The sequence below is a fragment of the Phacochoerus africanus genome, chromosome 12 (assembly GCF_016906955.1).
Source record: "Phacochoerus africanus isolate WHEZ1 chromosome 12, ROS_Pafr_v1, whole genome shotgun sequence".
Lineage (NCBI taxonomy): Eukaryota > Metazoa > Chordata > Mammalia > Artiodactyla > Suidae > Phacochoerus > Phacochoerus africanus.
In genome coordinates, this window is record NC_062555.1 from 15,107,590 (window position 1) to 15,122,313 (window position 14,724).

At 43.7% G+C, this 14,724-nt stretch overlaps 1 protein-coding gene across 2 annotated transcripts in view; it reads right to left on the bottom strand.

Annotated features, from left to right (window-relative positions):
* Nucleotides 1–7,837: 7,837 nt before the first annotated feature.
* EPRS1 (glutamyl-prolyl-tRNA synthetase 1) overlaps nucleotides 7,838–14,724 on the bottom strand; it is a 67,217-nt gene continuing 60,330 nt past the window's right edge. For both annotated transcript variants that reach the window (XM_047754601.1, XM_047754602.1), the window contains 3 exons: nucleotides 13,544–13,622; nucleotides 8,303–8,367; nucleotides 7,838–8,195 (listed from right to left, as the gene is read on the bottom strand). In XM_047754601.1, coding sequence (XP_047610557.1) covers nucleotides 8,045–8,195; nucleotides 8,303–8,367; nucleotides 13,544–13,622 — 295 coding nt within the window. In that variant the 3' untranslated portion in view covers nucleotides 7,838–8,044. The remainder of the gene's footprint in view (nucleotides 8,196–8,302; nucleotides 8,368–13,543; nucleotides 13,623–14,724) is intronic.

Sequence of the window (14,724 nt, forward strand, 5' to 3'; positions counted from 1 at the left end):
CTTGTGTCATATTTTAGATTCTACATATAAGTGACATCATACAGTATCTGTTTTTCTCTAACTTACTTAGCTTATGATCATCTCTAGGCCCATCCTTGTTGCTGTAAAGGACATTATTTCATTCTTTTTTATGACTGAGTAGTATTCCATTGTGTGTGTATGTATACAAATTCCACATTTTCTTCATCCATTGTGATTAATTTTTTTTTGTCTTTTTTATCTTTTTTGTCTTTTGTCGTTGTTGTTGTTGTTGCTATTTCTTGGGCCGCTCCCGCGGCATATGGAGGTTCCCAGGCTAGGGGTCGAATCCGAGCTGTAGCCACTGGCACAGCAACGCGGGATCCGAGCCGCGTCTGCAACCTACACCACAGCTCACGGCAACGCCGGATCGTTAACCCACTGAGCAAGGGCAGGGACCGAACCCGCAACCTCATGGTTCCTAATCGGATTCGTTAACCACTGTGCCACGACGGGAACTCCTGTGATGGTTAATTTTATGTGTCAATTTGACTGGGCTCCCAGGTACCCAGGCAGTTGGCCAAACATTATTCTGAGTATTTCTATGAAGGTGTCTTTTTTTTTTTCTTTTTAAGGCCACACCTGCAGCATATATGGAAGTTCCCCGGCTAGGGGTCAAATCAGAGTTGCAGCTGCCAGCCTACACCACAGCTTGTGGCAGCACTGGATCCTTAACCCACTGAGCGAGGCCAGGGATCAAACCTGCATCCTCATGGATACTAGTCAGGTTTGTAACCTGGTGAGCCACAAGAGGAATGCCCTGTGAGGGTTTTTTTGAGTGAGATTAACATTTGAGTGAGTAGACTGAGTAAAATGCTGTCTCTAAGGTGGGTGGGCCTCGTCCAATCAGTCGAAGGCCTGAACAAAACAAACTGGCTGACTGTCCTACAAATAAGAGAGGATTCCTCCCACTGACTGCCTTCAAGTCAGGACACTGGCTTTTCCCTGCCTTTAGGTTCAACGTGAAAGGCTGACTCTGGGTCTCAAGCCTGTGGGGCTTCAGACAGAAAATATACCCACTGCTGGTTTTCCTGGGTCTCCTGCTTGCCATGCAGATCCAGAGACTTTCTCAGCCTTCATAAACATGTGAGCCAATTCCTTCACATATCTATTTATATACACAGTCTACTGGTTCTATTTATCTGAAGGACTTGGACTAATACACTGACTTTAACGAAAACCTGACAACTTAAGACATAGCTCTAATAACTCGCTTAGCATCTCATAAATAATCTCCAATTCACTTGCTAGTCTAACAGTGAGACTTTTAATACAACCAGATTGTAAAAGTTACTGCATAAGACTATCTCACCCATCCATTCATGCCATGAATACTGAATTCCTACATATCAGACACAGTGCTAGGCACTAGGGAGACAGCGGCAACTAAAACAGAGAGAAACACGAAGCTTACCTTCCAGTGAGGGGAAGACACTCAATCGTAAAATATATGGACTGTCAGACGGTAGTAAGAGTGATGGAGACACACGGGGGCTGTCATTAAAAAAGTGGTCTGGGAAGACTCTACCGAGATGTTCCCCGAGGAAAGGAGGTAAGAAGCTGAGCCGTGAAGACATCTGAAGATCTTTCCAGGCAGAGGAAGCCATGAGCACAGGGAATTCAAGGAGCACAGCCAAGGAGGAGGGACTGAGAGAAAGAGGATATGAAGGCAGAGAAGTGATGGAGCCGGGGCGGGGGGCGGGGGGGCAGATCACCTGTGAGACGGGAAGGTATGGAGTCGAATGACAAGATCTAATTTATGTTAAGAACAGTTGGGTCCTGCATTGAGATTACAGGAGGGCAGAGGTACGCGTTAGGAGGCTGCAGGTAATAATCTAAAGATGGGTGACACAGACCAGGTGGGGAGTGGGAGCATCCAGGCACAACTGGTCACCTGATCCACGGTTCTAGGACAAAGGGACGTGCAGGCCCCAGTTCAAAAATTATTACACGCTTTTAAATGGCACAGCCACTGTGGAAAACAGCATGGTGGCTCCTCAAAACATTGAAAATCGAATTGCCATATGATCCAGTGGTGCCACTTCTGGGCATCTATTCAGAGGAACTGAAAGTAGGGGCTCAAAGAGCTCCTTGGGCACCATGTTCCCAGCAGCGCCGTCCCCAAGAGCCAAGAGGTGGACGCGACCCAGGTGTCCATCGACAGACGAAAAGAAACGTGGTCGATTCATACAACGGAATGTCATTCCACCTTCAAAGGGAGGACATGCTGACCCAGACGAACCTCGAGGACACCAGTGTGCCGGTGAAGTCCGTCAGTCACAGAAGCACACGGATGATTCCCCTTCCGTGGGCTGTTCAGTGGAGTCAAGGTCACAGCAAGAGAAAGCAGAGTGATGGCTGCCAGGGGCTGAATGTGGGCAGGGCGGGGGCACGAGGGAGGTGTTGTTTAATGGGTATTGAGTCTCAAGTTAAGAAGATGAAGATCAGGTGATGGGTGGCCCAACCCCATAAACATTCTCCACATGGAAGTACACACTTAAAAAGGACGAAGATGATATATTTTATCACAATTTTTTTTTTCCCCCTGGAAGTTCCTGTTGTAGCTGAGCAGTAAGGAGCCTGACTAGCATCCATGAGGATGCAGGTTTAATCCCTGGCCTTGCTCAGTGGGTTAAGGATCCGGCATTGCCGTGAGCTATGGTCAAGGTCTCAGATCCCAAGTTGCTGTGGCTGTGGTGTAGGCCGGCAGCTATAGCTCCAATTCAATCCCTAGCCTGGGAATTTCCAATGCCACAGGCACAGCCCTAAAAAGCAAAAAAAATTTTTTTAATTTCCTTATTAAAAGTGTCAGCAACAGCAGAGCATGAAACCAAACCTGGAACCCTGAATATATCCAGGATACATTTTGAAGTTCAAGTCAACAGTAGTGGCTGAGCAACTGGATGTGAGGTATGAACAAAAACAGTGAAGATGACACTAGACTAGGTTTTAGCCTAGAAGAATGACACTGCAGCCGAGGCAAAGGTAAGATAAAGGTGACAGGTATGGAAACGGCGTGGGAGCCAGGGATGGAAATGATATTAACTCTGGTGCATCTGTTGGTGAGTAGGGGGTCAAGTGGCGGCATCCGGAGTTCCGAGGAGATGGAGAGGCTAGGAATATATGAACCTGAGCGCTGACAATATGCAGATGTAAGCCATAAGACTGCCTGAGATGCCAGGGAAATGAGAGAAAATCGAGAAAGAAGATATGGAGAGAGCAGAGGGAGGGACCAGAGGGATGAAAGGGCAAACAGGACAGCGGAGTCTTCTGAAGGCCAAGGAGGAAGTGTTTCAAAGAGGAGGACAGAATCAGCTGCGTCAAATGCTGAGACGGCAAGAAACATGAGAACTGGAAGTGGTGACTGCATTTTCCCTTTTGGAGGCCACTGGTGACCTTAGCGAGAGGGCGAACCCGAGGTGGTTTCAAGGAAATAGAGGAGAAACGAGATGGCAAGGCCATCCTTTCAATGAGTTTTACTGTCAAATGAACAGAATATGGAGCCAAGAAAAGGTACTTTTAGGTTGGGGAAGATGACACGTTTGTAAGCTCATGGAGAGATCCAGTAGAGAAAGCAAATGTGATGACGCATGGGGACAGCTGCTCCACTGCCACCACTGAGAAAGGAAGCGGGGGTTGCCCTTTGCTACAAGACGGTTCATCCGTCTCAATAGATATTTTTCCAAAAAAGACAGACAGATGGCTAGTAGGCCCATAGAAAATACTCAATATTGCTAATTATTAAAGAAATGCAGACCAAAACAATGAGGTATCACCTCACACCGTCAGAATGGCCACCATCAAAAAGTCTACAAAAAACAAATGCTGGAAAGGGTGTGGAGAAAAGGGAACCCGCCTGCACTGTGGGTGGGAATGTGACTGGTGCAGCCATGGAAAACAGGATGGCTTATCAAAAGCCTAAAAGGAGAGTTGACATATGATCCAGCAGTCCTACTCCTGGGCAAATATCCAGACAAAATTCCAATTCAAAAAGACAAATGCACCCTATGTTCATAACAGCACTATTCACGACAGCCAAGACACGGATCAGCTAGATGTCCCATGGCAGGTGCCTGGGTAAAGACACGTGTTACACTTCCGTGTGGCTCAGCAGGTTAAGAGCCCGACTGGCATACATGAGAATGTGGGTTCCATCCCTGGCTTCGCTCAGTGGGTTAAGGACCCGGTGTTGCTGTGTCTGTGGTGTAGGCCGGCAGCTGCAGCTCTGATTGGACCCCTAGCATGTAACCTCCATATGCTGCAGGTGCGGCCCTAAAAAGACAAAAAACCAAAAAAGAAGATGTGGTACCTATAATACGATGGGATACCATTCAGCCATTAAAAAAAAAAAAAAAAAAGAATGAAATAATGTCACTTGCAGCAACATAGATGGATCTAAAGACTCTCATACTAAGTGAAGTAAGTCAGAAAAAGACAAATACCATATGACATCACTTAAATGTGGAATCTAAAATATAACACAAATGAGCTTATCTACAGAAAGAGACTCACAGACACAGAGAACAGACTTGTGGTCACCCTGGGAGCGGGAGGGATGGACTGAGAGTTTGGGATTGGCAGATGCAAACTATTGTATGTAGAATGGATAAACAAAAGCCCTACCGTACAGCACAGGGGACTTTATTCAATATTTTGTGATAAACCGTAATGGAAAAGAATACGAAAAAGAACATGTACAACTGAATCATTCTGCTGTACAGCAGAAATGAACAACTGTCAATAAACCATAGTTCGAGGCAATTTTTTAAAAGAAGCTACTTTACACACACGGTCATGTAGAACTAGGAACTGTCAGCTGATATCTGCACCGGGAATCCCGGTGAGCACAGCCACCAGTAGATACACCTTGATCTGCTTTTCTTCTCGAAAACCACAAATGCCAGGCACATAACCACGCCGGTGACCGTCAGTCATGAATGAATCTGGTAGAGGCCGTGGTCTGCAAGTAAACAAGAGTGACAGGACAGCGTCTGGAGCCACGTTTACACGCCCCTTGAAAAGCACCACCACCGCGCTTAAAATGTTTGCTCTTTTAACTGAACCTCAATTTAACAAAAAGCCCCACTTTTTCACATGTAGATCTAGAGTTGAAGGATTCTTTCCTTAACGTAACTACTTAAAGTTCCTTTATTTTACTTATTTATTTTTTGTTTTGCCCCAAGGTCTTATTTTTTAAATATAATGATTTTTATTTTTTTCATTATAGCTGGTTTACAGTGTTCTGTCAATTTTCTACTGCACAGCAAGGTGACTCAGTCACACACACACACACATATATATATATATATACATTCTTTTTTCTCACATTATCATGCTCCATCATAAGTGACTAGATATAGTTCCCAGTGCTATACAGCAGGATCCCATTACTGTAAAGTTCCTTTAAATTACCGAGTCCCTTTAAAGCAGCAAAAGTCAAGTTTTTCTGTAATTAATTCCCATCTGAAAAATCAAAAAAATAGCCTGGGGATGTGTCTTTGCATCAAAGGTGATCACCTGCTCCCAAGTGGCCAGCGGCAACAGAACAAAATATGGAAGTCTCTGATCTACTTTTCAGGCTTTTGTCAGAGACTGACTGAAAAAACCAAAAACAATCCCTAGGCACTAAGGTCATTCATTGCTAATTGGAGATAAACACTGGAGCAACTTCCAGCTGACCCTGCATCCTTGCCATAACTAACACGAGCAGGAGCTCCTGTGGTATAGTGGGTTAAGGATCCAATGTTGTCGCTGTTGTGGTCCAGGTTCGATCCCTGGCCTGGGAACTTCCACATGCCCTGGCCATGCGCCCCGCCCCCCCCAAAAGTTAACACTAGCCACTGTTTAGTACGGGCCAGGTGTTCTAAGCACTTCACGGGGCAGAGTGACTGTGACGCAGACGTTAGATTTGTCTCCACTTTACAACGGAAGAAACAGGGAAGTTTACACAGCTGCTAAGGGTGGGGGGGGGAGATAAATCATCCTAGACTGCCATAGATCAATAGGAAATATTGATTCTTGGAGTTCCCATGGTGGCTCAGTGGAAACGAATCTGACCAGCATCCATGAGGATGCAGGTTCGATCCCTGGCCTTGATCGGTGGGTTATGGATTCAGCATTGCTGTGGCTGTGGTGTAGACCGGCAGCTGCAGCTCTGATTCAGCCCCTAGCCTGGGGACTTCTATATGCCGCAGGTGCGGGCCTAAAAAGACAAAAAAAAAAAAAAAAGGAAAGAAATACTGCTTCTTGAGTATAAGCGTGACTCAAACATCTACCTCATTAAGGGAGGCATATGAATACACACACTCAAAACATCAATCCTGAAAGCATGTCATACGTAATCCACTTTCATTTAACAACTTCTCACCAAGGAGAGTTCTGCCGTGTTCTCATACACAGTAGGTACGTTCATGGCTTTGCGTAAGCTGTTCCTTCTGCCTGGAATATACTTCCAGGCAGTCCTTTTGGAAGCTTTTCCCTTTATTCACATGTTTATCACTACCAAGGAAGACTGCACACTAGATTAGAGCAGGCCCTGAAATAAAGAGAAACGTGAAGTAAAAGGCATCCAGGCGAAGGGCCAGAGGTGAGACATGGGACGCTGCCTGCAGGACACCCCAAGTGGTTAGGCTGCAAAGGACTCTACTGGGATGGTTGAAAGGGAGACTGGACAGGTAGGCTAAACCACAACAGGCTGAAGGCTTTACACTGTATCCTGGTACTGACCGGGAACCATGAAAGGCTTGTAAGGGGAAGAAAAACATCATAAGAAATCACACATTAGGAAAAAACAAAACACTCTTGGAGATGTGGAGACGGGCCTGGAGATGGACCTGGAGCCAGTAATCAGCCTAAGAGGCAACTGGCCAGAGGGCATCTCAACCCGTGGACGGGGAGCAGAGACGTCAGAAGGGGCGCCGAACGCTCTGCAGGCCAAGTGAACATGGCTGCTGGCACCTTGGAGGGGCTGAGAGGGTGACTCTCGGGCTTCTGGTTTCGGGGGCTGGGTACATGTGCTCATCCTTCAGGCAGGAAGTACCGTAGGAGGAACAGGTCTGGGAGTGGAGAATGAAAGGAGATTTTTTTGACACGGGCTGACCTGAAACATTGAAGGGACACTCCAGAAAACCCAGTACGCAGCTAGGAGTGGGGCCTGGAGGTCAGACCGAGATAAAAATTTTGGAGCCGTCATCCTATTAATGTCACCTGAAACCATGGGATCAGAGGGGGCTGATCAGGTGGCATGGGAGGAGGGCCATTACAGCAAGGGCACACCCATGTCTAAGACGCAGGCCACGGAAGGACAGCTAGAAGGACACCTAACTGAGAGACAGGACGGCAAGTCTTGGGAGCAATTTAGTAAAGAAGCGAAATGTTTTCCAGCAGCAGAGCTGCAGCAGAGGCAGATGCTAAGACAAGCCCCCAGGAAGTTGGCTTTGGGCAGAGGGGCAGCACCACCTCCCTCCTGAGCACAAACTAAGAAGCCAAAGTGAGATGAGCTGATCAGGCTTTCACGAATCAGGTTTGGTCTTCTGAAGACCCCGTAGGAACCACAAGGAAAAGAGGGAAAGAGAAGGGCGGAGGAAAGCTTCTTTTGTACCTCCGTCGTCCTCGTTTGTTTTTAGGGCAGTGTTAGACTCAGCAGGAGGAAGTAAGGACGAGAAAGGGCTCCTGCACCGAAGAAGGAGCAGCTGGTGGTTCCGGGTCTGAAGGCGGGAGGCAGTACTGAGGTCAAGAAGAGCCGCCTTCGTCTCTCCAGCAACTTCCCCAGAGCATAAAACACAGCGATTTCCCAAACAAATGAATACATGAAATGGTATCAGTTCATGATATTTATTACTGGGGTTGTTTACAGAAAAGTCTTTTCTCCATTGTTAATTTAGACATAAGAAGAGGTGTCTGTCTTACGTGACCTCCTTTTAGAACTTTTATTTTAAAAAAATCATAAAACTGTCTACGTCTGGGAACTGACTAGGATCAATCTTTTAAAAAGCGAGGAGGGCTGGAGATGGGGTTTGCTTAACCCTTAGTAACTACGACCAAACAAGGTGTAGAACTTGGCGGGGTTCTTGCCGCAGACGCACTTGGCTGCAGGCTGCAGCTCGCAGAGTGGTTTGAAGGGGATGCAAAGGCTTTTGGCTCCCATGGACGGAGCGCCAGGTTCCAGATCTTGATCCCTGAAATTAAAACCATGTAAAGATTCCATTCGTTTAGGCTGAAAATTCCTACTCTTTTTCACTGCGACACTTCACAGATTTTATCCGTTAGACTTAAACAGTCTTACCTGGCAGTGGTCTTTTTGATCCAATCTTCACAGTCGATTTCCCCACAGAATGGAATCTGAACAATCTAACATGAGAAAAAAATTCAGTATTTACAATTCCTTCTGTTCCGCAAAAGGAACATTTGAGTTCTCTGCTGAACCCGCAAGAAAAAGGATAGGTTTCCCGGCCTTTTTCAGGCCATGGTACCTTTGCAAACCTGCTAGGAACTGTGCTCAAAGGTGCTTGAGATAAGAAAGGATGTTTTTCCACCATCTCAAACCCGCACATCACATAACAGCAGGACACAACAGAGACATCTTTGCAATACACTTAAATGTCCACAGCACTAAAGAGAAGGAAGAACGAAGGGTGAATGTCAGAGCCCTCACTTCAAACCTGACGACTGCCTCCCTCCACCACGTGGTTACCAGGAGGAGAGAGGCAGGGGACAAAGAGAACACTGATTTGTCAACGGTTGTTAAGGCTCTAACTTCTTTCCTAGACCACAGAGAATAATGGGCAGAATCAAGAGACCTGGGATTTTAACCTAACTTATCCGAAATTTCAAACTCACTGCCTGTTTGAAAATCTCTAGCCCTGAGTTTTCTCTTATAAAATGTGGGTATTGGACGAGACGAGAATTAAGATTTCTCTTAGTTGTGAACCCTACATTTTTCATAGCATGTCCACTTCAAAATGAGGCTTATCTGCAATAACAATGACGCATTAGTCCTATAAAAAAATTCCTGTTAGGAGTAGAGAAATCAAAGACATACAACAGAAACGGTAGTTTAGGAGTTTGCTTGTGGTGCAGGTTAAGGATCCAGCATTGTCATTGCAGCAGTGTGGGTCATTCCTGTGGCAAGGGTTCGACCTGTGACCAGGGAACTTCCAATGCCACAGCTGTGGCCCAAAAGAAGAAACGGTAGTTTAAAAGCTGCTAGAAGGTCATCCAGCTTCCTTGTCAACTTGTGATCAACTGGTTCCTGTCACACCTTCCAAGCTCGAGAGTCTCCTAGAAGCCCTTCCTCGCCCTTGGAATTTGGTTAAACATGTTTCAAAAGGTTTCCAAGTAAAGTGAAAGTAAACACAGATTAGGAAATTACAAAAAAATGAGGTTAGTTACCTACGTCTTTTATGATAATTAAGCAAAATGTGTTAGCCTGACTCCCAAAGCTGATGTTATTCTGGTGATGCGCTTAAGACAATAAAGAAGTAGAAAACTGCTAGGCGGGGGCGGGGGGGAATGGATGATAGAACGTGGAGGGGATGATAATAATAAGTATTTGGACGATTTTTTAATATGTTTTAAAACATACATTAAAATTATATGCTAAATAATTAGACAATTGTTTTTAATATAGGAATTATTTATTTATTTATTTATTTATTTTTAGAGCCGCACCCACAGCATATGGAGGTTCCCAGGCTAGGGGCTGAATTGGAGCTACAGCTGCCAGCCTCCACCACAGCCACAGCAACTCGGGATCCAAGCCACATCTGCGACCTACACCACAGCTCAGGGCAACACTGGATCCTTAACCCACTGAGCGAGGCCGGGGATTGAACTTGCATCCTCGTGGATACTAGCTGGATTTGTTTCCACTGCACCACAACAGGTACTCAATACAAATAATTTTAAATAAGTGTACAGATAATATAAGGTCAATAATTATTAGATATATACATTAATAATATACAATTTAAATATAGAAATTATGCAATGAAAAGTGAAGGAAAAACAAACCTAGGGATATAAGAGCTGAAGTAGCACAAAGTTACTTCCCTGTATTGAAAGTTGGTAAATCATTAGCATTTACACAAATAAAAAAGAGAAAACTGTACATTCATTAAAGTACTATTTAAAATTCATTCTGAAATACAGAATGGGGAAAAACTTTAATCATTGTCTTTATTTTTTTATTTTTTTTTTGTCTTTTTGCTATTTCTTTGGCCCGCTCCCCACGGCATATGGAGGTTCCCAGGCTAGGGGTCAAATCGGAGCTGCAGTCACTGGCCTACGCCAGAGCCACAGCAACGCGGGATCCAAGCCGCGTCTGCAACCTACACCACAGCTCACAGCTCACGGCAACGCCGGATCGTTAACCCACTGAGCAAGGGCAGGGACCGAACCTGCAACCTCATGGTTCCTAGTCGGATTCGTCAACCACTGCGCCACGACGGGAACTCCTAATCACTGTCTTTAATTACGCGATCATACAAATATTAAGATAATTACAAAGAATGTTTTAAAATAATGAATTTAAATTTGGTTTCTTAGAAATTTTACTTTTGTTAACTCATAATACTTCAAGCTGTATTTTTTTTATAACTTTAACAGATTTTACAGTAAGTAGGCTTATCTTTTTCTCCAAGAAAAAAAAATCACTAAGCCATGAGAAGGTATTTCTACTACAATAACTTTTAAAATTTAAAATGGTTTATAGTATAAGAATAAACTCAACTAAAGCTGTTATTAAATGTATTTGGACTCACAATTTTGAAAACAACATGTTTTAATTCTAACTTCAAAGTGAAGTTGAGGTAAGACCTGAAATTCCTTATTATGTATGCATGTAACTCATTAACATGAACGGAGAGTATATATTTTTTTAGGTGACTTATTCAGCTATGGAAAGGTTTTTATCTCATATTATTTCTACATCTATGTTTTTAAAAGCTACAAAGCTACAATCTTTTGCAATATATAATATCTTGAACTTCACAGCAGAAAATGCTAATGAGAAGTATTAATACTCAAAAATCATGGTTATTGAGACATTAGTAATACATGCCGACAGTAAAATGTATGTGTTACACGTAGATAACATTTATTTTTCATTCAATTAAGATCACCCCCTTGGAAAAGTGTACCAAAAGCAGGTCCTATAAATTAGACATATAAAGAAATTCTTTTCATTTTGACCAACAAAGAGGAGAAAACAAACTCTCATCTACACTCAAGCTCCAAAGGTCCCTTCCTCCTTTTCCTCTCCCAGTAAATCCAATTTTATTTACAAAAGCCTTGGAAGCTGCTTGCTGTTCAGTCAACACATGGAAGCTGAGCACCGTGAGGTGAGATGGAGGCGGGAACTGAGCACTGGACACAGAAAGAACACTTGCTTTGGTCTCTGTGTGATCTCTGGACACGGCCTGAAAACCCTACACTCTGCTTTGGGATCCCTGTGGAAATCTCTCCAAGAGCTTATTTAATATCAGAATGGAAAACATGATCCACCGATACCCACTAAGATTCATTTCTTTGAAAGCAATGCACTGATAGTTTACTTTATGGGTTTATTAACTCTTGCACAATGTTTTTAATAGACGGTACTGCAAAAGGGGACTATCTTATTTCTACAATAAGGGAAGTTTTAAAATTCAATAAATAATGGAACAAAAAAAGTATAAAAAATAGAATGAAAGAAAAAATATACACAGCATCAGATAGCTATCCAGCCAGCCAGGAGAAGTAGAGATTAGAACTCTGCAAAGTTCCCGCCCTGGCTCAGCAGTAACAAACACGCAAACCCGACTAGTATCCAAGAGGATACGGGTTCGATCCCTGTCCTCTCTTGGTGGGTTATGGATCCAATGTTGCCATAAGCTGTGGTGTAGGTCACAGACGAGGCTCAGATCCCGAGTTGCTGTGGCTGTGGTTGTGGTGTTGGCCGGCGGCTACAGCTCTGATTCAACCCCTAGCCTAGGAACTTCCATGTGTGGCAGATAAGGCCCTAAACATTTTAGACCAAAAAAGAAAGTATCAAGTTGAGTGACAAGTTATGGAAACCAGAAAGACAGGATATTACCAAGGCAACAGGCCAAGAATAACAGAAGGCTAAATACTGAAGAATTACGGATCTGAAGGGGATTTTGATGCTATTTTTTGCCTTTTTTGAAGGAGGGCACACTCATGACATGTGGGTTCCCAGGCCACAGTTCAAATCCTCACAGTAGTGACAAAGCTGGATCCTTAGGCTATACTATCTAGTCTGTACTCATTTTACAGGTTCGTAAACCGAAAGCCAGAGAGATTCATATCTTCCCAACTCATACAGTAAGAGACATGTTAAGAGGTTATAACCATAAGCAAGCAAAATTTTGTCTTTACCTTCAGCATGAATTTTTTTAAAAAGTGCCTTAAGCTGAATCAGAAGAGAGGTCTAAATTCTAATACCAGGTCTGCTTCCAAATGGTTTGGGGTAATTACTTAAGTCTCTGGTCTATGATTTTCCTGTTTATAACCTGGAGATGCAGACCAGCTGTACAAACACATGCACCAGAATACTAATGTCCATAAGTGATTCATCCCAGCAATTAATAATTTCCAAATCAGGAGTTCCCGTCGTGGCGCAGTGGTTAACGAATCTGACTAGGAACCATGAGGTTGCGGGTTCTATCCCTGGCCTTGCTCAGTGGGTTGGGGATCCGGTATTGCTGTGAGCTGTGGTGTAGGTTGCACACAAGGCTTGGATCCCACGTTGCTGTGGCTCTGGCGTAGGCCGGTGGCTACAGCTCCGATTCAACCCCTACCCTGGGAACCTCCATATGCCACGGGAGCGGCCCAAGAAATAGCAACAACAACAATAACAACAACAAAAAAAGACAAAAGACAAAAAAAAATAAATAATAATAAAAAAATAATTTCCAAATCAAGACCCCTTTCTTGTGCAAACCAAGTTTGGGCTGCGAACTTCTGCATACACACAACATAAAAAGCTGATTAAATCTTCAAACACCATTAGGAAAACCTGTGCAGTTTTAAGGAGCCAGAAGTACCCCCTCATTCTCAAAAACAGGCTTAGAAATGAGTAACGCTTTTCACTTGTTATTCACCAAGTTCAGTGTATTAAGATCCAGGTAAGTATACACGCTCCGAAACAGGACTTCCTTTTGTAGGATGCTGCACATTACATTTCTCAAATTAGAACAGCGCTTACTTTAAGAACTTACAGCAAAGTGAGAGCACGAAATTCTCCAATAATGGGAATACAGTCATACAAAAGGAAACTTGTTTAGCCTGCATAAGGAGCATGAGCAAAAGGTTTTATGTAATCTGCTCACAGTGTTACCCCAACCATACGATGTTGTAATGCTGCCGGGGAGCCAGTAGAAAACAGAGTAGCAATGCGGAGTAACATATAATCCTTTTGTGTGACAGGCCTTGAAGAAGGGATTAACATCATGCATAAATTCTGTGAGTCTTAAAGTATCATTTACTGAAATATGTTTATATTTGAAACTTTTCAGAAGTCTCTTACCTTTCCAGAATCAAGCTCCTTCTGAAAGTCTTCCATTGTATTAGCCACAACCATATGAGCCTTAAGGTCTTCAGAAGCCCTATTATGGAGTAATTTAAAAATAATACATATTTTTCTTACTAATATGACCAAGTTTTTTAAAAACAGCAAATTTAATGAAAGAATAATAACCTGCAAGTGAGAAGAACTCAGTATGAACCTCAATTTTGTCTCTAGCAGTGACATTCAATAAATCCTAGCTCACCACTGCATGAATGTGAACATTAAATGGAGAGTTTGCAGGCACACACAGGTAGTGATCACTTTTGTAATCACCATTAAATCTCTAGTGATCAACAATTTAATTCCTGGCTTTACCTCTTGTTACCAATGAGAGTCTGGGTAATTATTTCAGCCTCTCTGGTCTCAGTTTCCCCTTCTACAAAACTGGAAAAATACTTAAGCCTAACTACCATATTGAATTGTTGTAATAATCAAACACAAAGGCATGAAAATGTTTAAAAAAGGAAAAACATACATACACATTACTCAAGCTCTTTCGCATACCATGCAAGTCTTTTTTAAGAACCTCAAGTTTCCCAAATGGAAATTAATATTCTCTTCCACACTCAAACTCACACTTTACAAGAGAAGCACTCACAGGCCATGAGCAAGGAAGAGAAGGCCTGTTTTTCTTTTCTAACCTCAGGGCTAGGCCACGCGAACTCCGCCAGCGACTGCTAGCTAGCTAGCTACCGAATCCACTTCCCCTTCTGTCGCAGTGAGGTGGGCCCAAGTGACGGTGAGGGGCTGGCTGAATGCACCTTTAAGCAACTTATGTTAATTCCCTGCATAAAAATGTCAACAAAAACCTTTAGCAGTGCTCTTCGAAGCAGGGTGTACACCTGAATCGCAAAGAGAGCACTTCAACACTACAGGTAGAACAAGACCTATCTTAAAACCAGCGCACCAGAACCTGCTGGTGGGAAGCTCAGGTATGTTTCCGTTTCCAAAGCTCCCCGGTGACTCGGAGGAGAATCTCCGGAAAAGAACCGCTGCACTGACAGCACTGCCCGCGGGGCAGCAACAAGGACAGGCAGCTTTCTCATCTTTCTCTCTGACAATACGACCTGTCCTGAATGCAGACGACCCTGAAATGAATTACAGCTTTGGAGGCCAAATAAATCCAGGAAGTAACCCCT